This window comes from Natrix helvetica (genome assembly GCF_964273705.1).
Source record: "Natrix helvetica genome assembly, chromosome: 3".
NCBI classification, from domain to species: domain Eukaryota; kingdom Metazoa; phylum Chordata; class Lepidosauria; order Squamata; family Natricidae; genus Natrix; species Natrix helvetica.
Genome location: NC_138549.1, coordinates 136520469 through 136548428, shown reverse-complemented (window position 1 = coordinate 136548428; position 27960 = coordinate 136520469). Strand labels below are relative to the sequence as shown.

The 27960-nt window shown below is 37.7% G+C and overlaps 1 protein-coding gene across 1 annotated transcript in view; it reads right to left on the bottom strand.

Annotated features, from left to right (window-relative positions):
* MAGI3 (membrane associated guanylate kinase, WW and PDZ domain containing 3) overlaps window positions 1–9221 on the bottom strand; it is a 104772-nt gene extending 95551 nt beyond the window's left edge. The window contains exon 1 of the mRNA XM_081949175.1: window positions 7497–9221. Within this exon, the coding sequence (XP_081805301.1) occupies window positions 7497–7824 (328 nt within the window). The 5' untranslated portion in view covers window positions 7825–9221. The remainder of the gene's footprint in view (window positions 1–7496) is intronic.
* Window positions 9222–27960: the final 18739 nt, after the last annotated feature.

Genomic DNA, 27960 nt, shown 5'->3' with positions numbered 1-27960 from the left:
CAGGGCAAGAAACTCAGAAGACACCCAGAAGAAACCTTTCCTTTCTTGGTCTATAAACGAGATATAGGGAGAAATGTACTTTCACTCCTGCAGGGTTCTTTCAATGAAGTGTTACAAAAATTAGAATTAGCTCATCTAGTTGTGTTATATGCAAGTAAATTCATAGGCTATGCCAGACTTGTGATGTCAGTTATATTGCAGTTCTCACTCAATTAGAATAGAGCTGGAAGGAACTTTGGAGGTTTTCTAGTCCTGGCACTCCAGCGTGTGCACTCTCCAGTTTCGGCACTTGGTGCCGAAAAGGTTAACCATCACTGCCCTATACCATTTCAGATAGTTTTTAAATGAATCACTCACAGACAAATGTATGTGACTGCAGCTTGCAATTTACTGATAGCTGTTCCATTAATTTTGCTTGTCAGAAGCCAGGTGTAATGCTTGCAAATGGTGACCATGTGACTATGAGATACTGCAACTCTTATAAATGTACACTGGTTGCGGAATGCCATAATCATGATCACGTAACCAAGGAGAAGTTGTATGGTGAGCTCAGTAAAATGAGGACCCAGATTTTTGGAGGCAATATGCTGATTTGGTAAACCACTTAGAGAGGACTGTAAAGCACTGTGAGGTGGTATATAAATCTAAGTGCTATTGCTATTAAGTCATAAAGCTTCTTTTGTGAACCCAATCTTAAGTTCAAATGGTCATTAAATGCACCAGTCATTAACCAAAGAATACTATAATATATACAGCCAGGAAGCTATTAAGAAGTAGATCATAATTAAGGTCAACAATAAAAGTCTTCTAGTTCTATGTTTATTCAAGTGAGCTTTTGATTTATTTTAATATGATAGAAATAAACAGTGACAGCCCCAAAGTTGCATTTCCAAAAGACAACTGGACATTCTTCCCCTCCACCTTAAAAACGTTTCACTTCTTGAAGCTTCTTCAATTCAGAACTGAAGAAGCTTCTTGGATGAGAAGTGGTTTTCAAGGGGAAAAAACCCTAGAAAATCCAGTTGCCTTTTGAAAAAGCACCTTTGGGACAACCATGACCTGGATGACTGAAAATCTCCACAGTGACAGCCAATTAACTATAAAAACATAGAAAAATATTTTGGTTAAGAGTAATATCTAAAGCTTACTACTCTCCTATGCACTCATTAGTTAGCTAGTTTACTTTATTGTTATTGTACCTCATACAACAAAATTAAATGCCATCTTCAGTGTATATTATAACTATAAAAATAAAACACAAACATACATCCTTCACATTCTATACAATTAAATTGAAAACCCCTGATATTGCATTAATATTGCACTATACAGTAGAATTCAATGAGTTTAAAAAAGAAATTATTTATACATAATACATAATACAAAGGTAGTCAAATCTGTACATTCCAAAAGAAAGCTATTGTGGAAAGTATAAGGTTGTAACTAGCTTTCTCTTATTTCAAAAGCAAGTGGATGAAAATATATCTGAACACTTGATATAAATTAAAAGCAGGCATGATAATTTTTTTCCAAAATTAAGTTGTATCATATAATAATGAAAATTCATCAAAATTCTGATTAATATACATATTGCACTGTCCTAAAGCAACTATAATTAGTTTCAAATTTACAACTGTAAATTATTAGCATGTACAGCTTAGCAATAACTTGACATTTGGAATATATATTTTTGAGGAGGCTAAAAATTAATGCAATTATTTGATATCTTCCATATATATAAATTAGCATAATTAAAGCAAGATGAGCCCTTTATTAGAAAAATATATTTGATATAAATTCAAGATGTTCTTGAATCACAATAGATGTGTTCTAGTTGTAACCAAACACAAATATTGTTTCATAACTAATATTTACTCCACTTCATGTATGCAATGGACATTACTGACTTAAACAAAAGAATTTTATTAGCAATATATTCAATTTATGTTCAACTATTTAAAGAAGCAGAGTAAGCAGGTTGAGAATGGATAGACTGTTAGATAAGAAAAATGTTAAGGTTGTTATAAACAGAATAAAAAAAATACAAAGAACTGGAATCAGTTAGTTGCATTCGTCTTCACTGCAGAAAATGTAGGAAAGATCCCCAGGCTTACACTGACATTTTCAGAGTATCTAAATGAACTAGTCTTGACAAGAAATTGAGTTCTATCTAGGCCTTATTAAAAAGTAAACAAAAAACAAAAAAGCAGTTCAGTTAGTAGACACTAAACGTTCTTAAAAAACTAAAATGTGAAGTTGCAGGTTTTCTAACAAGTATATATCTCAGAGTCTAGCTTTTATCTGATGCAATAAAATGACTTCTCTCTTGTAGAGCTCAATATGCATTGTTTAATGGGAAACTAAGTGATGAAACAGAAAAGATGTGAGTACATACAAATTGAAGAAATTGTGAGATATATTACACTAAACAGATATTAAGGCCATTAATTGCCATTTCACGTATGTAAAAGCCATGGAGGATATCACAGCAGTCTGGAATACTCTTCATTTTTTTGGCTCCACATCACATGATGTCTCTTATACTTGGATGCCAGACACAGGGAAACTAAGCAGTCTGGTTAAGCAGTTTGCATAATTTTTCATTAATTAAGATATATAATTCAGTCTCAGTCTGGATTCCAGTATTGAGGTAGGTATGATTATGTAACTTTGGTAATGAATGCTCTTGTATTTGGAAATTTGTTCAACTTGTTGATTTTGAAAAGTGAACAAAGGTGAAAACAGCTCCTTGCTTATACGATCCTTGCCTTTCCTATCTAACCAAATTGGACAACAGAGGACTAGCTACATGCCTCTCTCGAGAAACGAATCCCTAGAGAATCCCTATATATGGGATTCAACCGGTTCGTACCGATTTGGGCGAACCAGTAGCTCCAAAGAGCAACTGGGAGCAAACCAGTTCACTCCCAGTAGTAAAACTGGGGCCGGCCGCCCACCCCTGCGCTTTACCTACCTTTATATTTCTCAGACGAGTCGCGTGGCAGAGTGGAATATATATATATATATTTAAAACTGGGAGAATACAACTCTTTTCAATCTCATGAAGGCTATCTACATCAACATTTCTCAAATTTTCTGCAACAACGTAACAATGAACAAATTCTCAAAAAATACAGTGTCTATCCAATTAACATCTATTTTCATATTTTAGTTGAATGGCAGTGAATGCAGAAAAAAGCCTGAAGCAGTCAACAGCTTATAGTTTAGCCAGTGGTGAACATGGGAAGGCTATAATGAATTACTAGTAGTTTGTAGTCTTCATTAACAAAAATCTCTGAACTGTACCTTCAACTATTGTATTCTCCTCAATTGCATGACACAACTGATCTTTAGTTTTATAATAGTTTTAATCATTCTTATGATGGTGGGCTCATATTGTGTTTAAGACCTTGGCCATTGTTCTACGACATCACCAAGGAATTTATTATGTCTCCATGCTATTTAATATCTACATTAATTCATCAGAGGATATCACATAGAACTTTCATGGGTATACTTTCAACTCCCAAGTCTTCTTCTCCTTATTATTTGATTCTCCTGATTAGTGTACAAACCAAATAATACCATGGTGATCATTTTAGGCAATCATACTTATTATAGAAATACAACTCAATTAATTTATATTTCAACCATGAGCCACATATATTCTCTTCTACTGCAATTACTTTATTCTTTCCTTCCCCAACTTTAATCATTTGCAAGCAAATGCAAGTGAACTATACACACTTCTCTGTTCCCATAACAAAATAAATCTCTAGCAACATGATATTAAAATCCCATTCAGAGAATACAAAGCAGGGGTTGGCAACCTTCTTCAATGTAGGGACCAGAGGCAATGCTGCCACCATTTGCTTCTCCTTGTCCACCTTAAAGCTTGCTTTCCCTATCATGAAGGACAGAGGGGGACTGGTAAAGCCCTTTCCAAGGAGGTGGTAAATGCTGTCTTCCGTCTCTCATGGGATGAATGAATGGGTTTTTTTTTTTTTTTTTGAGACCTTAGGCTGGATAGTTTTTGGTGGCAGAAAACTATGTTGCTCACCCCTTAAGTAGAGGAAATTACATCTGGCCTTGAAATGAAATGATTTTACAGCATTGGGAAAATAGAAAGTATAAGAAAAGGACTCAAAACAGCCTTGTCTTGCTTGACCTTATTGTCTTTAAAAGAGAACAGTTAATGGTTTGGAGAAGCTTTTAAGATTCTGTTAATATTCTCTACAACAATACTATAAAGAAGTGTTCCTGGAATCCAACCAGTATCTGTTTCTTTACCTGACCTAACTCAAAGAGCTGACAGAGAACAAAATACCTACTACATCCACAAATATCCATTCTTCTTTATAGTGGAAAAGCCCCCAAAATTGCTAAAAGTTCCACACAAGGATGAAAGGATGTTAAAATAACTAAGCAACTCTCAATATGCAAAGGTAAATGCTACACACTAGATTTTTTAAAATCTGACATTTCAAGAGCTAGTAGAAACTGACTTAGACATTTTAGAACTGGAGTAAATAACTCACAGAAACATTATAACAGTTGGGAGGAACATTTTTATATTACAGAACCCATTAGGAACTGGATTAAATATAAAATAGCTAATATAATGTTATTATGCAAATGTGTTGTGTCATCATATAAACACTTGTTATTGGTACTGTAGTTCAAAAAAAAAACCTATTAGATATAAAAAAGATGCAAAAACTAACAATTGAAACTATCGTGGTATTAAAGCATTCTATGAAAAAAGGGAAAAACAAGTGGTAACATTATAGAAGTGTAGATAGTTACATAAGGTATGGAAAAAGTGATCAGAGAAAATCTTCTCCCTTCCTAAGAATAGCAGAACCAAAGACTGATTATACTATCCAAATGAAGCCAAGCAGTCAAATATGTTATACAAATAAAGTATATATTCACATCGCACATAATTAATTCTGGATTTCATTTCCACAAATGTGATATTGCAGTTTTAATGAATCAACAAGGATAAGGCAATCAAAAGGTGCTCGTCATGATGACTATACTATGCTACTTTATAAAACAAGAACACTATACTATTAAATGTATTGAACATGTAGTCTTTTCTTTGCAGTGTAACTATGTCATACTGGTTGGAAGAAAGAGAAAATTATTAGTTTCATAAATTGTTCTGCATTAAAACTATGCTCTCAATTTCATTACAAGTGTAATTGTGCATACACTACTGTAATCCCCAAACTAATAATCACATGTCAATTTGAAGTCTTATAAATACAAGAAAAGCAAAATGCTTAATTTTCAAGATATTAGTAAATCATAAGTAAAAGTTTAATTTTTGTTTCCATCTCTGAAGAAATACAAGCAGAAGCTGAACAATTTACATTCATTGTGAAACATTAAAATCAAACAGAGACTCTGCCTTATAGACACAATCAATCATACTTTATGTATTCCATACAGGTTTTTATTTTAGATATTCTTAGTTTTTGTTAATTACCCAAGAACCATATTAACAAAAAGATTTGCAACCTATACAGAAAATGTTAAAAATACCAGACAAAAAATTAGATGTTATCATATAATGCAGAATAATTTTATAACACAGAATAATGTCCATGTAAAAGTTGCTGAATCAAAATACTGTTTAGAATTTGTTTCTGATCAATAGATCACTTATATTCTAGAAAATGTTTATATAGATTACAATAGTTTGTTTAATTTAATTTGTATTGTTTCTTAGAGTGAGAAGGAATGTTAAAACAAAATTACCGTTAACAACACATCTATGATAAAAGGTTACACTAAAACAAGATTGATTTTGCCTGAAATTTAAAACAAATATATCAAAATACATCCATTAACAATGTGATAGTTTATTATTCTTCAAATGACCATGAAATGAAGAATCACTGTTTGAGTTTTTCTCTAATATCTGTATTACTGTTCTACAGACATGCAAATGTTATTCAAAGAAACAATGAATTCTGATAACAAGTAAAAGCAACATAAATGAGAGTTATTAATAATATTCAATCACTAACTGTCCCCAAGAATAACATTAGGTTTTAATAAACCCTGGTGTTCTGGAAACATCATTTTCATAACCTACACAAACAACCAGATTTGCTAAGAATTCATCAGATTATGAAAACAGGGAAGGTTGAAACAGAAGGTTAATCACTAGTTATTACCTCACAGATTAAAAAAAATCAGCTCAACAATACAAGAAATCAGAAGTAAGCTATGAACCATGTAATATTAATCTATTTTACTGGAAAGGGCTGCAGGGTCTACACCACAGATGCAGCATGCAAAAACCTGTTTGCTCAAGCATGAAGTATGGTTACAACTGTTCCCTTCCCCCTTCTCCCTAGAACTGAAAATAGACAGAAAAGAAACTTTAAAAAAGATGATACATTAGTATCATGCAAAAGTAATTGTTTTTTTTCTTATAAACTCTGGAGGAATAAAAAAAAATCTAACTACATCTATTCAGAAAAGACAGTGTTAGCATCTCAAATATTAACTATTTGTTTGAAGCAGAAAGCTTTCATGGTCAAATATTTCTGACTAACTATGCTGCCAAAAACCAATATTCTACACAGAAAAAAATAATCCATTAAAGGGATAAAAGAAGCCACTAGGGACGGATGATTATCACAGCTAACATTCTATAGATATACATTAATGGAACAAACCACATAAAAAGCTATTCAAGCCCTTTGCTACCACAAAGCCTAACAACCACTCTTGGTTTAAAACAGGTCTTATAAGTGGAAACACTTCAGTAATGACACCAGCACTGGAGCGGAAGACAGATACTGGAGTAAACAGGAAGGGCCAGGTCTGCTCAGGGAAGGGACTTAGCAGATGTATCAGGAGGGGTGACCGTGGCTGGATCAGATTTGCCTTAATAGAAAACAATAGGTGGGAGAGAGCTGTAAAAAGGAATATAAATGAGGCAGACAAGCAAGAAACACTGGGCACAGGAGTGTTGTTGGAAGTGAGAAAGAAAGGTGGCACAGGTAGAGTGATGAATGCCCTAAAGGATAAAAGATACGGTAGAAAGATAGGACAGCTTAGTCTTCAAAGAAATATAGAATTTACAAAAGCCACGTCCATCAGTTAGCGAGATAAGAGAAGCACTAGAAAAAGAAGGAATGATAAAAGAGAAAACGTTACAGGGATCAGATTGGGGGTGGGGGGACACGATTCTGGGTGGTGCTAAGGGTGGATAAGAGGAGTGTTCTGGGCGGGGAAGACAGAAGTAGTCGCGATCAAGAAGGGGGGGGGACGACTGGAAAGCATGAACATTAAGACCGGGAAAGACCCACATTTGGGGGGGGGGGATGTTTAAAAGAGAAGCAGGTGCGCTGGGTGGAGCCGAAGGCGGCGACTTCGGGACTGGCTCCCACCCCTTTCGCGCAGAAGGAAAAAGGGTGAGAGAAAGAATCGCAACCCCCCCCCCCCCCGACAACCATTCGCTCGGACGCACTGACCTGGCCGCACGGTCTTGAGGCGCACCGGCTCCCTGAAGTGGCGGATGACGGCTAGGGTGTCGCGGTGAGTGAGGCCGCTCACCGGGGTCCCGTTTACCTCCAGCAGTACGTCCCCGGGGGCAGGGGGCTTCCCTGAAAGCAAAACGGAACCCGCTCCGCCGCCGGAGTCGCCCCCTGTCAGCAGGCGGCCCCCGAGGTAAGGGAATTCTCCCCGTTCGGCGCCGCCCTGCAGGAGGTCGGGGTCTGGGCCGGAGCCGCTCCCCCAGGACACGGAGCACTCCTGCACCTTGCTGAGCCAGTGGCGCTTCCTCCGCAGCGTCTTAGACATGAGGCCACACCATGGGCGCCCCTCCGCGCGCGCGCCGCCCTGTGCCGCCGCCGAGCTCGCCTTACGGACGGTTGGCCGAGCTGCCAACCACCAGACGTCCGCGCGCGCGCCCTCCCACCTTCTTCTACCACCACCGGCCGAGACTGCCTCCCAACTGGCGCCCTCAACGAGGCGATAAGGACACGCCCCTTCGCCTTCCTTTGGCAACACCTCTTTTCCCCCTGGCGTTGTGTTAAGCCCCGCCCGGCAGTTCACGGGCGGGGCTACATGGAGTGACGTCCAGAAAAAAGCAAAAAAAAAAAAAAAAAGGCGGGGGGGGGGACTTTCAGGACAGGGACCGGGTTGCGACGAGACTTGTGTAGAACTTCTAAGCGATCGAGGCACAAAACGGTCAAACAGCCGCACGTTTCAATGCGAGTTATAACTCCACCCAACACAGTTTTATTCAACATGCATCCTGCCGATGACAGGGCCCTCGTTATGCCCTTGACGCCGCCCTGTCCGCCTCCTACCGCCGTAAACTTAATCCCCTTCGCCCGGAGAGCAAGGGAGCGGGCCGCAGGAAGGCACCGAGGGTCGTGCCTTGAACAACCACGTGTTCGCCCGCTCTCTCTCGCTCTCGGGGCAGCGAAGGTTGTACCCACAAAGAAAATGGAGCTAAAGGGAGAGGGAGAGAGAGAGAGAGAAAGAAGTTTTGCTGCCCCAAAGCGTGGCACCAAATCGTGCGGCTCATCCTCTGCAGTGCCCGGAGACCGCGGTTGAGCAAATGGAGGCTATCCATCACTGGCGTTCCCCTGCAAGCTCTTCTGAAGAACGAGCTTCCCCCTTGGCAGTCCATTCTCTCTGGACCGTAGTTTGAGCTCCCGTTTCCGACAGGCGAGCGAAGCGGCTGACTTCTTTTCACGTTCTTTTTTCCTCCTTCGGGCAGGAGAAGAGATGAGATGAGGGAGCCGCTGTTCTGCTTAGTGCCGATAGCTGGCTCGGAGCCACTGCGCTAGCACAGCCTTTTCCAAGTAGTACTCTCTTTTGTGTGTGTGTTGAACTACAACGTCCTACCTACTTCAGTTTCAAACGCAATAATACACGAGCACACAATAGATACAAACTCAAGGTAAACCGCTCCAAACTCGATTGCAGAAAATACGACTTCAGCAACAGAGTGGTCAATGCCTGGAATGCACTACTCCACTCTGTTGTTACCTCCTCAAGTCCCCAAAACTTTAACCTTAAACTGTCTACTGTTGACCTCATCCCATTCCTAAAAGGCAGTAGATGGGTGCCTAACCCTGTCCTACTGTCCACGTTTCTTTGTACCCATTTCCTGTGTTCTTATTCATGTTTATTCTTATTCCTGTTATTTTGTACATGAGTGACAAACCAAATAAAATCAATAAATAAATAAATTCTCTGGATCAGGGCTGTGTATGGGATATGTGGTAAAAGGTGTCTAGTTGGGGAAGGCAGAAATCTCGGCAGGACAGAAGTCATCCTCTGACTTCCTTGGAGCTGCTTTGTAAAAATAAACTTCCTAATCTTTTCCCTGTATTCTTATATAACATATTGGAATTTACTTAAGAATGTAAAGAATAGGCTAGATCAGACGTAGTACCTGCATTCTGTCTTTATAGCTTTTTTCCCCTTTTTGTAGCTGACTTTTCCGTAAAGGAAAGTGCCCAGAGTCACTGGGAATTGAATAAAATAAAAATTCAATACATTTTCATTATTATTACAAAAGAAGTGCCCCTGTAGCACCATTATACCAATTGGTGTTCAGAGGCATAGTGAGATCTGATTCTCAATATATTGTATATAGCCATTAATCTACAGCAAATGGAGCATCAGAAAGTATTCTGTGCTTACTTATCTTGGCCACCCCTCTTTTCTAGCAGTTACGACAATGTACAGCTGCATTTCAGGGTTCATTGAATCTGGCCAGTGATGTGCATGAATTAGAATGCTGAACTAGGACTTGGGAGATCCAGGTTCAAATCTATATAATTTATTATCTCTGGCTCATAGGGTGATATTTTTGGAATTGCTATGCAATTCACTTTGCGATTCACTTTGAATCGTAAAGAAAAGCAGAAGATAAGTCAATTCAATGAGGAAAAAACTTCAAATTATGTATTTTATCTAAAATGCATGCATGTATAGAAGTGGCATTAATGAAAAAATGCTCACAATTATTCTTTATTAAATCTTTCCCACTAAGAACAAGAAAGTGATCACATATAGTTCCTAAATATTAGTTATGATACCTGTTTTTAAAAAGAAATGCAGATACTAACAGCTATGATATGTGCTTCTTTACCTATTTCTTACTCCATAACAATGTGCTCTATGAATTGCAGCTTTCCTTTTTTATATATTTATGCTCATAAATTTGAACATATTTATAATCCACATTATATCCATTAACTAATGAAATTACAAGTACATAATCTTGATCCTTTAAAAAAATAGTTTTAATAATTGTATAAGGAGACAGAGAGAATTTGGTCTAAATGTGTGCGTAATCACTACTACAATATGTTTTTTTGAAATTGCCACTCTTTCAATGTCTGATGTTGTACACTGAACACTGTAGTTTGATACTTCCAGCCTCCATTAGACCTGCAGAAGAGGCATGCTCCAGGTCCAGGGTACACCATCCGGTGGGGCCCAGAAAGAGAGCCTTTTGGAACAACAACTCCCCCACCAGGGATCAGATTGGCCCCAAGCCTGTGTAGGCTTTCCATAAAGCCATAAGGAGGTGGATTTGCCACTAGGTTTGGGGATCTCTCTGTGTTATAGAGCAGTACTTAAGCTGATTTTTTTATACATCAGCTGCAGATTGTGCTATATGGTTTTTACAGTTTTGCATATACGGTTTTATATTACTTTGTTGTTGTAAGCCACTCAGAACCATGTGTTTGAAATGGGTGGCTATAAAAACTGAGATATTCTTGGATGTTCATAATTCTTAGAACATATTCCTTACCCAGAAGAATGTCTAGCACTGAAAGGTGATGTTATATCAGTACTCCTCTCATGGCCAAGTTGTAAATTTACAGAAATTGATGGGAATATCTACAGGATTATGGTAAGCAAGAGAAGAAGAATTTGTAAAATTTCGAACCACACTATGCCAGCAGATTTGTAGAATGACACAGTGACCAGATTAAAATAGGTCAGTGTATATTCTAATACCAAAGAAAGCAAACACAATAGAGTATGCAAGCTATTGTACTATATCTTTAATTTTGCATGCTGGCAAATAATGCTTAGGAATATCCATCAGAAATTTGAGCCCTACATGAAAAGACAGATGGCAGATGTTCAAACTGGCTTGAGAAAAGACCAAAAAACAGTATACATTATTGAATACCTGGATATCTATCAAAGATTATTGGATTCCTGATAAACCTTTTTAAGGTAACCGGGGATGGGGGGGATGACCAGCAACAAAATAGTTGCACTCAATTATAGCAGAGATGGGTGAATTGCATCTCCTCAATGCAAGCTGAGAAAGATTTTCCTCCCTCCCTCCATCCCTCCCTCCCTCCTTTTTCAACCTGGCAGTCACTCATCATGGTAAGTAACTTACAGATTTTGTCACGTCTTTCCAGGCATACAGTAAATTTAGCAAATGATGTTTTTAAAAGGGATAGAGATTGAACAGCAGAGGTGGAAAGTTTAGTTTCAGCACCTAATGGAGGGGGCAGCAAGAACAAGTCCCCCTCAGCTTTTTTTCTGTTTTCCTTCTGGAAGAAATATGAGTCTCTGGGAGAGGAAGGGAGTTAAGCAAGGAAAAGGATTTTAGACGTTTCTCATGAAGCTGCTGTCTTTGCAGGAGGCTGGCTTCCCCAAAGCCTAGCAAGAACCAGGAGCAAGTCTCCCAATGGCCAGCTGATTGAAACAGAAAGCCCCAAAGCCAACTACCATTTCTGACAGGAATTGTCAGTGCACTGAAAATGGTTCTACTTCTAGGAGGCATTGGCCATTGAAACAGGGTCATATGTAGCTTTGGAGTTGGGGGGATCTATGGTACTTTAGAAGAGCCAGTAAGTGTCCTATCTTATCTCAAGGACTATCCGTACATGACTTTGTGGCAGTTGCTAAGTGGAAGCTGTATCATTAAGTGAACCAATTGTTCACTATGGGGCAGTTTTGCCAAAAAAACAGAAGTAAATGTTGGTTTTCGGCAAAAACATGGTAAAAGATGGTCATGTGACCGCAGGATGCTGGAATAAATGATGTAAGAGGGGAGGTCCATTGTAACTTCAAATGGTAGGTAAGCAACTGCTTGTAATTCATAAACTGTCTCTATTAGTCATTGCTTTTGTTGATTTTTAGTTAAGCAGATTACAAGAATTTTACATATTGGATGTGCAAGTTTCCTTTCATAAATCCTGCTTCATAAACATATTTAAAAAGAATATTAGCCATTCTGCTTGTTAATTTGCTTTGTCTTATGGCATTTTTTTGTATATTGACCTATATGAGTTGATAAAGGTTTTACCTGCAAAAGTCTATATGTCAGTACTTTTGTCTAAATATTTAACTTCCTAATGTTTCAAATTTTGTTGATTTTGTGAGTTGAAAAGTAGGTGAAAGAAGGCAGCAACATTCTTTAGCTGGTTTTCTGGGAACTTTGTTTTTCACCTTTCACTCTGATTTCAGTTTGGAACATACATACTGCTTATTGCTTTAAACTATGTGGTTCATCCTGCCATTCAACTATTGGGGTTTCTGCACATTTAAAAATAAAGAATAACAACCTTTTTTAAGCTTACTAAGTCTGCTTAGGTAATGCTTTTAATGGTTTCCTTATATATGTTGATTTAAAAAATCCTTTCACTTCTTTGTCTTTCCAGAACTATATAAAAAAATCCCGGCACAATTACAAGTTAACTTTGTTATAACAGGCGAATGCAATTACATTGTTGTTTGCATATGTAAATGGGTGTGTCAGAATAGCTCAAATACTTGCATTCTTTTCTGGGACCAAAAACAGGAAGAGCAGGTAGTGTTACAGATTCCAAAAGTGGCATCTTCTTTGCAATAATAAAACAATTGTTTCAATCCAACTGATTGACTCTTGAAATTCATATCCCAATATTTTTATTATGTTGGACATTTAGCATTTTTATTATGTTGGACATATAACAGCTTTGAACCTTGAGCCCTCTTTACCGTTTAAAATCCAAATGGATTTAGAAAAATCCATTTGGATCCATCTAATTTCTTTTTGCGTTAAACATGACAATAAAACTAGGGGTGAAATGCTGTGAAGTCTGCTACCAGTTTGCTTTGCACACGCATGCATACTTCACACCCATTGGCACCGCAGGCGCTACAGAGTCTTTTTTAACTCTGCAAAGGTAAGTAGAACAGTGAGGGAGGGATTCCAGCTGATTGTCACACAACTGATTGTCAAAACTTTTTTAAAACTTTTTTTAGTTTTTTTTTACTACCGGTTCACCCAAACTGGTAATAAAGAAAATGCTCAAAAAAGTTTTGAAAAAAGTTCCGACAATCAGCTGTGCAACAATCAGCTGGACCACACATTTTCTAGCAAATATAAATCGAGTGGCACAGCTGATTGTTGCACAGCTGACTACTGGTTTGCCCATACCAATAGCATTTTTTACTACCGGTTCGGGCAAAGCAGCCGGAACCGGTAGCATTTTACCCCTGAATAAAACTCTATCCTGATCAGCATATACCTCTTTCTGTTCTTAAAGGTGCCCTAAACTTCGTTACTTGCTCAGTGGCTCTTTCCCCACCACTTTCTATAAACAAGTATATCAAGGAAGCCTTGATGATGATTTGTATTTTAATTGAGAATAAAATCATTTTCTAAGAGCTGCTTAAAAAGAGGAAATAAATTATTTAAAATTTTCATGAGCCCTAGTGAAAGATTAAGTGAGTGTTACATCATGTGGTAAAATTGCATCCGATACAGATAATTTTTTCTTTGAATCTGCCTGGTTTATATTGAAAGCAGGTTTGATTCTTTGCATTCTGGGCCATTTATAGTAGATCTGGCTGTCTGCCAACAAATGCGAAAATAACTGTCACAAAGATACATGCTTCCTTCACACTTCGATGATAAAAGTGAGAAAACTGAACGTTCTTATAGTAAACATTGCAAGACATTAGGGATGCACAATCAAGTCATTTTAATCTGTAAAAGTTATGTTTTATTTTGAAATGGTAATATAAATGCAGATCAACAGATACGGCTTATTCATAGCAATTTCTCTGATAAGTCATCTACTGTACATAGTACTAAAACTCTTGGGCCTGCTGTTTGGAACCTTCAATTGGGTGAAACAGTGCCTCTAAGACAACAATTATTGAACCAAGGTACATCAAAGAGACTAAATTACAGAATGCTGTGTTCCATTACTCCTATGGGAATAAAATTTGGGGAAATTGTAGCCATTCCTGTGTCACTGTAGTGCTGTTATTTCAGTGCTGCTGTGGTCAGCCATGGTCATGTGATTCTCTTTGTGGCAGCCCCTTAAATTTTGGAACATTGCTTTCAAGCCATCCTAATCCTTTTTTTCATTAAACGAGACACACCAATTCCTGCAACATTTCTTTGTATGTTTTAGCCTCCAGTATCATTATCATCTTTGTTACTCTTCTCTGCGCTCTAGTTTCAACATGTTTTAATATCATAGTGACCAAAATTAAATGCAATATTCCAAGTGTGATCTTCATTATAAAGGGGTACTAACACTTCACATGATCTTGATTCTATCCTATGTTAATGCAGCCTAGGACTGTGTTGGCTTTTTTGGCAGCTGCAACACACTACTGATTCATATTTAAATAATGTTCTATTAGGACTCCAAGATCCCTCTTTCAGGTACTTCTATTGAGCCAGGTACCACCTATTCTATACCTTTGCATTTGATTTTTCTTGCATACATGTAAAATCTTACTTTTCTCACCATTGGATTCCATTTTGTTAGATAGGGCCCAGTGTTCAAGTCTGTCAAGATCCTTCTGTATCTTGAGCCTATCTTCTGGAGTGTTGGCTGTTCCTGCTACTGTCATCTATAAATTTCATGAATTTCCCTTCTATCCTCTCATCTAAAACATTGATGAAGATATTGAAGATACTGGGCCTAAGAAAGAGCATTGGGGTATTCCGCTGCATACTTTTCGACATGTAAATGCAGTTCCATTAAAGTTCCATTAAATTGAGTGTGATTGGTCAGCCAGTTATGAATCCATCTGGTGGTGATGCTCTCTAGCCCACATTTTTCTATTTTATCATGTAGTAGGTTGTGGCCTAGTTTATCAAATGCCTTACTGAAGTCCAAGTATATATAGTCACAGCATTTTTCTGGTACACTAATTTTGTCATATTGTCAAAGAGTGCAATAAGATTTGTCTGGCATGATCTGTTTTTGAGAAATCCATATTGGCCTCTGGTTATGACTTTGTTTGCCTCTAGGTTGTTTGCTTATCTTTTCCAGAAACTTCCCAGGATTAATCAGGGAGGCAAGGAACATTAGGTATCATCAATTACTTTTTTCTCTGGAAAGTTAGTGAAATGTTTAAACAATTGAGTTTAAGAAAGACTAAAGTAGATACAATAGTTAATCCTTCCTTCCTTCCTTCCTTCCTTCCTTCCTTCCTTCCTTCCTTCCTTCCTTCCTTCCTTCCTTCCTTCCTTTCAAAATAGAGATTACTGAAGATTATTTTCTTATAACAACTTCAGGTGAGTAAAATATCTAAAAGGACTTCATGTATATGTAGATAGTACATACAGTAGATATTTAGAATACCTCAGAAAAGATTAGAAGCATAAAGATTTAAAACATACCATGTTTTATTACAGTACTATCTAAATTTATAAGTTTCCTTTATTTTGAAAAACAATAATTTTCTGCTAAAGAAAAATAAATCCATAGACTATAATCCACTATAGAGATTTGTTCCAGATTCTTTCTATTTGTGGACCATTAGAAATGAATTATCTTTCACTTTTCTTAATTTTCTTTCACTAGTTCAGAATGACACTTTTTTAGTGAATACTTGAAATATGCCTCATCTGATAAGCTTCTAACAAAATTTGTGAAGGCTTTTGACAACATTGTGGAAAAAGTTCTTAATGTAGAATTTATGCTTCAAGATTCTTACAAATAATTCTCTGATTCTTGATGTTCAATGGTTTTCAAAAATCATACTGCTCATAGGTATCTATATAGATAGCTGTCATCTTATCAGCTCAAATACTACTGTAATTACAAACATCTTTGCAACACACTTCAGTATTCTGTAGTTTATATGTGCTATTGCAAAATAATCCCATCTCCATGGCATGTTTTATTGGATCTCCTTTGTTTTTTCATTTTTCTTCAAAAGCATGTAAAGGATTTGTACTCATCTAGAGATAATCCCCAGGAAGGTCCATGTCTCAGCTACCTATTCGAAGAACTACAGTGTGAATAAATAAATACATACTACAAATCTCAAAGCTAAAATGCCTGGAAATCGATGTATTTTGTAGAACATGCTGTACAAATATTACTGCATTCACAATGATTATGAATGCATTGCAAATGGAAATATTCTTAAGTGTTTTATTTCTATTGTACCTAGAAGGGAAAGAGGCAGATTTTAATCAGCATATTTGTTTAGTAGGCAGGAAAACAGAATTTATCTGTTTATCATTACACTTTGTCTTACTTCTATCCTGAAGGAAGACAAAGTTTAATAATAGAAAATGCATCATCATAAGATGAAGCATGCAATATCCCTATTAAAGTGGATCTTTATAAGAGAAGATATGAAAAAGCTATTTAAAACTATATATTACAAATCACACAGACACACAACATTTTAGCTTTCTTAGGAACAGATTTGTGTGTGTGTGTGTGTGTGTGTGTGTGTGTAAGAAATTTCTTAAGTGTGCCAAACTTTTATTTGAAATGCTCAAGGGTGAAAAGGCATCCACTGTTCTAGGTAAGTGAGATCATGGGTTTTCCCCATTTCTGTTTCTTAAAAATATCCTTGCCTTTTATCTCAAGCAGCTAAAGATTATAATTCATATGTTATATTATGAGGTTAACGTTACCCCACTTAACAATCCGTAGATCCTTCAAAATCTGGCTATGATCTTCAGGCCTGAAATTGATCAAAGTGCAACAAAGAACATTTGTTCTGTAAGACCAATAGCACTTCCACCAGTCACAGCCACAGAATTCATGAATCTCTAAAATAGCATTGACTAGACCTCCCAGGTTTTATTGATGATCAGTATCAGCATGGGGTGCTTAGATTCTTTTGACTAGAGCAGAGATGTCAAACTGGCTGCCCACAGGCTGGATGTGTCATGCACAGGCCACGCCCATCCAGCTCAGCAAATGGGCAAAACGTGAAATGTCATCTGATGATAACGTGATGTTTCGAGTTTGACACCCGTGGACTAGAGCAATCACATAGAAATGCAAATAGTATTCAACCTCAGCATCAACTCACACTGAGACAAACTGGAAAAGAAATACCATTAGTGTGTCTTTTAGGAATAATACTACCGTGTGGATGCAAATTAATGTAAAGGAGAACATACGTTATACCATATAAAATATAAGTCCTGCCATATAAAAATTCAGACTTGAGAATTTATTTTCGTAATACATTCAGTGGTTAGGTTTATACATTGCACTTTGACAAAACAATAGTTTGTTAATTGGAGTATGTTGTATAAACCCAGGCACTGATTTACAACTCAAGTTTATGGTATATATATATGTGTGTGTGTGTGTTGTATTTGTGCTGATAAATAAATAAAGAGAGACTAGTATAGATCTATTTCAAGCTATTTAGCTCTCATCAGCTAGCCATACCCTTACTGGGAATAGAACCTGGGCTGTGTTACATATTAGGCAAATTTGTTAGCCACTAAGCCACAGGCTCTCCTCCTTATTAGCTGAGCCAGGTATCACTCGCCATCTTCTAGATATACCCAGTTCCTGCAACCGTTTTCATATTTTATAGTCTCCAGTCCCCTAATCCTCTTTGTTGCTCTTCTCTGCACTCTTTCTAGAGTCTCCACATCTTTTCTACATCGTGGCGACCAAAACTGAATGCAGTATTCCAAGTGTGGCCTTACTAAGGCATTATAAAGTAGTATTCATGTGATCTTGATTCTATCCCTCTGTTGATGCAGCCTAGAACTGTGTTGGCTTTTTTGGCAGCTGCTGCACACTGCTGGCTCATATTTAAATGGTTGTCCACTAGGACTCCAAGATCCCTTTCACGGTTACTACTGTTGAGCAAAGTATCACCTATACTGTACCTGTGCATTTCATTTTTGTTGCCTAAATGTAGAACCTTACTCTTTTCACCATTGAATTTCATTTTATTAGATAGTGCCCAATGTTCAAGTTTGTCAAGATCCTTCTGTATCTTAAGCCTGTATTCTAGAGTGTTGGCTATTTCTGCCAGCTTGGTGTCATCTGCAGATTTGATGAGTTCCCCATTTATTCCCCATTGTATTGTATTCCCCATTGTATTGTATTATTGTATTCCCTCATCCAAATCATTGATGAAGATGTTGAAGAGTACTGGGCCTAAAACAGAGCCTTGGGGCACTCCACTGCATACTTTCTTCCATGTAGATGCAGTTCCATTGAGGACTACACGTTGAGTGCGGTTGGTCAGCCAGTTATGAATCCATCTGGTGGTGATGCTGTCCAACCCACATTCTTCTACTTTATCTAGTAGTAGGTTATGGTCTACCTTATCAAATGCCTTACTGAAGTCCAAGTAAACTATATCAACTGCATTCCTCTGGTCCACTAATTTTGTCACTTTGCCAAAGAATGCAATAAGATTAGTCTGGCATGATCTGTTTTTGACAAATCCATGTTGGCTTTTGGCTGTTACTTTGTTTACTTCTAGGTGTTCGCTAATTCGTTGCTTGATTATCTTTTCCAGAATCTTTCCTGGTATTAAGGTCAGGCTGATAGGTCTGTAATCAAATATCTGTAATCAAAATAAACAACTTGACAGATGAATGAAGCAAAAACAGAACTAGAGAATCTCAATATAACATAAATAGTTACCTTAAATGTAGACAAGTGGGCAGGGATCTGGTGATTCTGGTCTCAGGTTCTTCTTTGATTAAAGAAAAGAATGTAGTGGGATATGAAATTCTGCCCTATGATCTCTGCAAATTTTAACGAAAGTGTAGCCCATCTGTATCTTTCTAACAATAGTAGTTGAGAGGTCATCATAACTTTCCCTATAACTCTAGTCCTGATGCCAAGGGCATTATAAGGTTCTATTTAAATTCCACACACACACCAGCACAAAAAATACTGAAAATTCCAGTCATTATTTGCTTCCCATCTTATCTGCTTCTAACAGGCAATACCAAAGCCCTCAGAATTTCTGCAAGAACAAATAAAATCCTCATGACTTTTGGACATTCGCCATATGCAGTCTCAGGACATTAGAAATAAGCCAACAAGTTCTTGGCTTAAAGCCTGTACTACAGTCTAAAAACTGAATGAGTCAAAGTGCATCTTACCTCTGACTTCACATTCATATGAATAGCTTTTTATAGACCAAATCTGCTAGATAGGATTATTAAAACAAAGGACACTCATATATTTTGCATCCTTATTTAACTGGCCATTCTGGCAGGGAAATCTGGGAATTTGAGGCCCAATAGATCTGGAAACATAATTCACTGAGAACTTCTTATGAAGTGATTGGGATAGATTGACTTGAAATACTAATGCAAGTTATAGCCAAAGAAGTGTCATTTCCAAATCCTTGATAGTATACAGTATATAGTATATAGTTCAGCAATTTTCATTACATTGCAGAATTATTAAAAACTCAAGTTTCTAATTTGCTAGATTTTCTTAAAGTCTAAGTAGAAATTGGAACAAGGGCAACAATATCACCTTAAACTATTTGTTTACATCATGGAATATATTTATGTATGTACACATACTTTGGTGAAATTTTTGTTTCTTATTAGAGTTTTGTCTTTGGATTGGATTGGATTTATTTGAGATCTTATCACTTCAAGAATTACATAGTGAATTTACCAGTGTAATTTTTCACTGCGGTACTTGGGCAGGAAAAGCTGCTATCAGTGTAACTTCCTCTTCTGTGCCATTCAAACATCCTTGGGACTTCCCACATAGGGTCTGGACTTGACACTCCCCTCCCCCCACCTCCACAAAATACTCATTTTAAAATTCAAGCAGATTTATGGTGATATATCCAGCCAAAGATGCCTGGTTTTGCCTCAAGTCTTAAAAGACCAAGTCTCATTATTTCAGAAACATTGCCTGTTACATCTTAGAGATAAGGAATTTTCATTACATCTGAATAGAACAATCTAATGTAGGAAGATGCAAGGCCTGGTTGTGGCCCAAAGAAACCAGACCAGCCCATCTGATCAATGAATGGGAGGGGGCTCAGAAGCATACTGTAGATTGGGAGTTGCTTCTTTCTTCTCCCAGTATCTCTTAGATCAGTGCTTCTCAGTCTTAAGTCATTTTAAGATATGTGTACCAGGGGTGGTATACACTTACCTTCCCTACCAGTTCGCAAACGTGAGCGCAAATGTGCGCTCAGTTCGCTCGCACATGCCACCTCTGTGCATGCACAGATTCTTCCACGCATCAGTAAGGCTTTTGATCAGGTAGACCATAACCTACTACTAGATAAAGTAGAAGAATGTGGGTTAGACAGCATCACCACCAGATGGATTCGTAAATGGCTAACCAACCGCACTCAACGGGTAGTCCTCAATGGAACTGCATCTACATGGAGGGAAGTATGCAGTGGAGTACCCCAAGGCTCTGTTTTAGGCCCAGTACTCTTCAACATCTTCATCAATGATTTGGATGAGGGAATAAATGGGGAACTCATCAAATTTGCAGATGACACCAAGCTGGCAGGAATAGCCAACACTCCAGAAGATAGGCTTAAGATACAGAAGGATCTTGACAAACTTGAACATGGGCACTATCTAATAAAATGAAATTCAATGGTGAAAAGAGTAAAGTTCTACATTTAGGCAACAAAAACGGAATGCACAGGTACAGTATGGGTGATACCTTGCTCAGTAGTAGTAACTGTGAAAGGGATCTTGGAGTCCTAGTGGACAACCATTTAAATATGAGCCAGCAGTGTGCAGCAGCTGCCAAAAAAGCCAACACAGTCCTAGGCTGCATCAACAGAGGGATAGAATCAAGATCACGTGAAGTGTTAATACCACTTTATAATGCCTTGGTAAGGCCACACTTGGAATACTGCATTCAGTTCTGGTCGCCACAATGTAAAAAAGATGTGGAGACTCTAGAAAGAGTGCAGAGAAGAGCAACAAAGATAATTAAGGGACTGGAAACTAAAACATGTGAAGAACGGTTGCAGGAACTGGGTATGTTTAGCTTAAGAGAAAGAAGGACTAGGGGAGACATGATAGCAGTATTCCAATATCTCAGGGGTTGCCACAAAGAAGAGGGAGTCAAACTATTCTCCAAGGCACCTGAGGGTAGAACAAGAAGCAATGGGTGGAAACTAATCAAGGAGAGAAGCAACTTAGAACTGAGGAGAAATTTCCTGACAGTTAGAACAATTAATCAGTGGAACAGCTTGCCTCCAGAAGTTGTGAATGCCCCAACACTGGAAGTCTTTAAGAAGATGTTGGATAGCTATTTGTCTGAAACGGTATTGGATTTCCTGCCTAGGCAGAGGGTTGGACTAGAAGACCTCCAAGGTCCCTTCCAACTCTACTATTGTATTGTATTGTATTGTGTTGCATGTGCTTTTGCCAAAAAAGGGGGCCTAAATGGGATGCCATAGAGCCGGGTGCGGATGGGTGGAGCCACCCACGATTTCCGCTATCGGTTCAGGCGATCCAGTCCAAACCGGTAGAATGCCGCCTCTGGTGTGGACTCCAACTCCTACAATTGCCCAGCCAGGACGCTTAAGTGGCTTAGGTTGAGAAACACTGCCATAGTTGGTTGCCTCACTCTACCTAAAGTTAGGGATGGCTCTTTTCAGAGAAAAAGTGCAGGGGTTCCACTTGGCATATTGAAGGACACAATATTTCTTTTCAGAAAGTTTCAGTTTCTATGAATGTATGGGAAGCATCAGTCTAAGCAACAATCTTCTTCCTGAAACTAAAGAGCCCTTCAGTTAAAATTGTATGCATTAGACTAGAGCATCAGCATGGGATGATTGCTCCAGGAAACTCTATCTCCTATATGCTCATAGAATCTCTAATGATAGAAAAAAAAGTTGTGGGCAAAGATTGGACAAGCAATTAGCTCAATTTTAATTCATTTGTGCTTTGCTAATAAAAAGAAAGTATAATAGTACATTGGAAAAATAAGACATAAGTACATGAATATAAGTGAAGTATGTCAGAAAATGGTATGATCTCATCCCATATTTGTATTTGTAAACTTAACTATGCATTGTTTTCAGCCTCATTTGAAGTCTCATTCAGATTTTTTTTCTAATTCAATACTATCTCTGCCTTTTCTTAATTTATGCCTTATGCTACATAGTTTTCATAGTCCTCCTAACAAGTTTCTTTTTCATAATAAGAGGAAGGATACCAAATACCAGACTGCTGAGAAAGAAGCATAATATATTTTCTTTGTTTAGTTTCTTGTTAACAGCATTTAGAAAATTGTTTGTTTGTTTGTTTGTTTTATTGGATTTATATGCCGCCCTTCTCCCAAAGGACTCAGGGCAGCGTACAACATTAAAAAACACACATCCCGAAAGTTAAAAAAGAAATTAAATACATATCCAAAAAACAAACCCAATTTATAAGACAATACATTTTAAAAATGAGATAAAATTAACAGGCCAGGCCTGCTTGCTGGAAAAGCCAACTTTTTAGGGTGCATCGGAAGGACCGGAGGTCAGGGATTATGTGAAGCTTCGGGGGCAGCTCATTCCAGAGGGAAGGCGCTCCCACAGAGAAGGCTGTCCCCCTGGGGGTCACCAGCCGACACTGTCTGGCCGACGGCACCCTGAGGAGGCCAACTCTGTGGGATCGTACTGGAATGTGGGAGTCTACTGATGGCAGTAGGTGGTCTCGCAGGTACCCTGGGCTAAGCCATTGAGCGCTTTAAAGGTCATAATTAATACCTTGAATCGCACCCGGAAAACAACCGGCAACAAGTGCAGGCTGCCTAAAAGGTGGTACCCCCATGATAACCCGCGTGGCCGCATTCTGGACCAGCTGAAGCCTCCGGGTGCTCTTCAAGGGCAGCCCCATGGTGTGTAAAACAGGGGTACTTATTAGAGGCGGGGGAATCTTTTGGTGAAAAAATCGTATCGTTGAAAGTAGGAGTTCTGGGATATTAGAATGAATTCCTGTTTAGCACAGAAGCTCCAGATGGTTGTCTAATCACTGTTTGAAAATCTTCAGAAAGGCAGAATCACCAGCCATCTATGAAATTCATTTTACGGGTCTAGGTAATTATTTTTAAAATTTAGAACTATTTGGGGCAGCAGGGAAAAAAAACCATATTTGAACTTATTGTATGCAGAACTTAATTTAAAATCTTCGTTAAGGCAAGGACCTTTTCCAATGATATATCTATAGGGTTGGGGGGGAAATAACAGAATTTTGCTATTGCCTTCTTTCACAGCTTTTTTTTTCAGTTTCCTATAAGATTTCCTGCTTATCTTCCATATACTGTAAATAGTAATCTTGCTGTTTTGCGAGAGGCAGGTAGGTTCTCTTCTCTGCTATATCTAAAACAGCCAGAAGTTGAACTTGATCCAAAAGAAACTTTATACATGACCATTTGGGTTGTTGTTCTCTGAACCTATTGCTATTTATCTGTAGCCCTTTTGGAAATGCAGCATGATGTCAATGTTACATGAAACTATTAATCACATCAAAATTAATGTGTGTTTCAGGCTTTGAAAATTTGGACATTAAAAAAAAGTGCATGGAAGCTATGCTATGAAAGCGTATCACTTCTATGCTACATTTCTCTTTTCTCTTGGGTATTTATTTTGCTCTTTATCCCCTCTATTATCATCATTAAAATACCAATTTCATATCTGTCACTTCTTGGGTATTTTGTGAGAATTATTTTTTTTTGAGCTCTTTACAAATATTACTTCTCTGCTAGACTGATATTGTTCCTTAACTTACCCAAGACAAGTATAAGTGGATGGCTTATATAAGCAGGTATAGCAGGTGAAAACATCCCAGGAGGTAATCTGTTTTTTCATGGGCCCTGACACACACTGTATTTAGAGGATCATAATGATTAAATATGCATGAATGTCTTATCTTGCCAGCTTATGAATATTTACGGCCTAGGTTATAAGGCGATTCCACCATCATCTTTACTGAAGCATTTTCCCTTTTTAAAAAAATTCTTAAAGTTTTTCTGAGCTCTAGTGTGGATATATGCTTTTCAACAATTTCAGAATTCATGTTTCAACATGTTAACACTTCTCTTCAATGTACAGAAGCTTAGATCTTTTCAGAAACTAGAACAATGTATAGAAACTTAGATCTTTTCCTGCTACTAAGTTACCATTTTTTCACTCTATCAATGCAATGCATTTCATTTTTCTCTCTACAATACATAATTTATGTATTTATTTTGTCTAGCTGTAAATTCAAAACTTTTTAAAGACCTTTTAAACACATTTTTTTTTTCATTAAGTAAGGTAAGTAATACTTTGCTGACATAATGATCCAGGGGGATAATGTTCATCATCAGGTTATTTTGGGCGCACATTGGAGGCAAGGTCTTTACATTTCACTTTATTTTTAAGTAGCACATCTCCTTGTCTTTGCTAGCACATAGTTTTTTCTATCTGGAGTTATTGCCTGGGCTCCTAATACGGCACCGTGCAAATACTAACTTATACATGGGCATATCTTTGAGTTCATTAGATTCTATTGTCAATCAGATTTTCTAGGTATCGTTTAGATTATTCTTTTAAGTTAAATAGGGAATAAATATGATTTAAAGAAAATGCCCATTTTGCAATACATCTTCTCAGTTGTACATTATTTCTAGAGGCCTTCTCAGGAATTAAAAAATAAATAAATAAAAGAGTTGATTTTTAAAAAAACAGAGCTAAGCTCAGGTGATACAGTTGGGTAGTTAAAAGTGTGGCAGGCAATGGTGGGATTCAAATAAATTAACAACTGGTTCTCTGCCCTAATGACTGGCAAGGTGAGCATGGTCAACGTGGGAAGGGCCAGAGTGTGTGACAGGCAGCACTCGGCCTCCTGCACTTCCCTGGGAGCAAAAACAGGCTGCAGGGGGAGGGTGCTGCTACTCCCGTGCCCCATTTTGGGCCTAGTAGGCCTCCCTGCAGCCTCATGGGAACAAAAATGGATTGCAGAGGGCCTGTTTTCAATCTCCCTGGGCTCCGGAGGCTGGAAATAGACCCATTTTAGCACTCCACAGGCCTCTGGGAGACCCGTTTTCCACCTCCCTGGGCTTTGGAGGTTCTCTGGGGGTTGGAAATAGGCCTATTTTTGCCCTCCACGAGCCTCTGAAAGGCCCGTTTTCCACCATCCCTGGCTCCACGTGCCCCCTGCAGTTATCTGGGATCCAAAATGGATCATTTCAGGACACCTGGAAGGGAAGGGCATGGTGGTGAGGGGAGGGGTGGAGTCAGCCAGTCATCGGAATTACTGGTTTGCCAAACTGGACGTAAAATTAACATCTGGTTTCCCTGAACCAGTCCAAACCATCTGAATCCCACCTCTGATGGTAGGGAATAATTTGAAAAGTTTATCTCATGATAGATGCTTATTTTATCATTATCTACATCCAAGACAGCGTTATTTGGTGAGAGCATCTAACATTTGTTCTCAAAATTTAACATAATCCACCTCTCCCCCCACCTCCCCAATTTGGAACCAAACTGGATAGTTCTTCCAAACATAAGCTGCTAACAGAAACATTATGATTTAGGTAGATAGGTAAATATACTTTCTGTAATGAAAAAAATGTTGGTCAGCTTTTATTCTATATAAAATCATGAATTATAGCACAAAGAGTCAAGAGTTGGGGGTTTCCCTCTTCAAAATAGTAACAAGAAGCAACATTAATGTCTGATAACTTTAATTCCAATCTTGAAGGTTTGGTGACAACATTAAAGTAAGATAACTAAGGTCTTGCCACTAATAATGGATGCTACAATACTAAAAATCACAGCCCTTGCTAAGTTTTCTTTGCATAGATAATATGCTAAATAAGTATGTTTTCCAGCCCCTGATAATTATTTCTTAAAATCCTCTTTGCCAGCCTTTCTCAAATGTTGACCTATCCCCTGTCAGTATCTACCTGAAGCTGTTTTGCATTTTAAATGTTTCAACCATGTCACAGGTTTTACATCTTTAATGGGATTTAAGATGTCTTTAGCAGACTTGTCAGGTTTCGTTGTCATATTCAGAGGGATTAGGAATAAATCATCTGATATATTTTTTTGATAAATATGCTCTTTTCACCAAGAGCTCTAACTCCAATGGTCTGTTCCATTTCCATAATGTCTCTTTTGTTCCTCCGTTTCACACTGATTGTCAAATACAAGCTGTGCTGTAGGTACCACAAAAAGATGCAAGTAATAGTTGACATATTTATTACATTGCAATTTGCAGGGTAATTTCAGACAGAATTTTGTTTTTCACAAAAGTGCTATGCAAGTCTGCTTGATACAAATTATAGCCAGTATATCAGAAAGCATATCACATGCTCAGTACTGGGGTTCTAGCCAAGACAGTGAAACAGGCTGAGTATTAACCCAGAAGTTACTGTTCAGATGATAAATAGATATAATAACGATGAATAATGTGGGTAAGTGGAACCTGGAAGTATTTCAAGTGTGTGCGTGCACACACACACACATGCACACACATCAGATGTGTCTTCTGCAATCCAGTGATGTTTCTGAGAATTCCTTGATTATAAACCTGAAATATGCCTTGCCCCATCTTCTTTACAAAGAATAGTGTCTTTTCAGATAAATTTCAGAATATCCCGTAATATTTATTTTTTAAAGTTGGGATATCAATTTTTAAAAAAACTACAGTAGTTTTAGCCTACAATTCTAAATATCAATAGCCATTGCCCATGCTGTCTGGGACTAATGAGAAATGTACTCCGGAACATCTGGAAATACAAGTGTGCTGAATTGGTAGTAATAGGCATGTTATTATCGCAAAGATATCAAGACCAGCTTATGCAATTTACTTAGTGTTACAATCATTTATTATCCTTTAATGATGGCGTCCTCTCTTCATAGAACCAATTAGGCATAATGTGCACTATCATCACATGTAAAACGTCAGTTAAAAAACCGCTAAAATCACAAAATATATCACCTAAATAAACAGCAAAACAAATATTAATAATCTTCAAATGATCTATTTCCTAATTAATCAATAAAAGCAGATATAATAATCTAGGCCCAATCTATAATGAAAGCAAAAAGAAGTGGGGCAGAAGAAAAAAACATTGGAATTTTCAATGTCAATTGTACGGTATAGTTAAATCCTACACATTGTTATTATCATCATTTCATCATTATTACATTCTTCAATTTATACTCCACTGTCTTGATCAGAAGAGCATTAAAAGCAGCTACTATAAATTGTGGTAATTTAAAACAAATTAATATTAAAATTAACTAACAATTATACATTTGTTGAAAGAGTTGTATCTTTTTCACTCTGTGTAATTCTTAAAGAAATGTGTGCCATACCCTGGGAGCAATCCAAGATAAATCTATTTTATGTGTTCCTTGTCAGACAGAGACCTCTGATAACAGGGATATCTTCAGATAGGCCTCTTCTGTAGATCTGAAATGCTGAGAGGTTTCTTAGTGAAAGAGGCATTTTTCCTTAGAAAGTCAGGCCTGAGTGATGGAGCCATTTAAAGACCAACACTTTAAATTGTTCAACTTTAAATTAGTAACAAGTGCAAAGTCTTCAGAACAAACTTCATAAAATCACTGTACCTTGTACTAATTACCAAAGTAACTTCCACATTTTACATCAATTGCAGCTTCCAGGTATTTTCTTAGTGTACTTTCATACAGAGCATACAGCAGCAATCAAGACAAGACATAATGAAGTTGGTGATCATAGTTACCAAATCC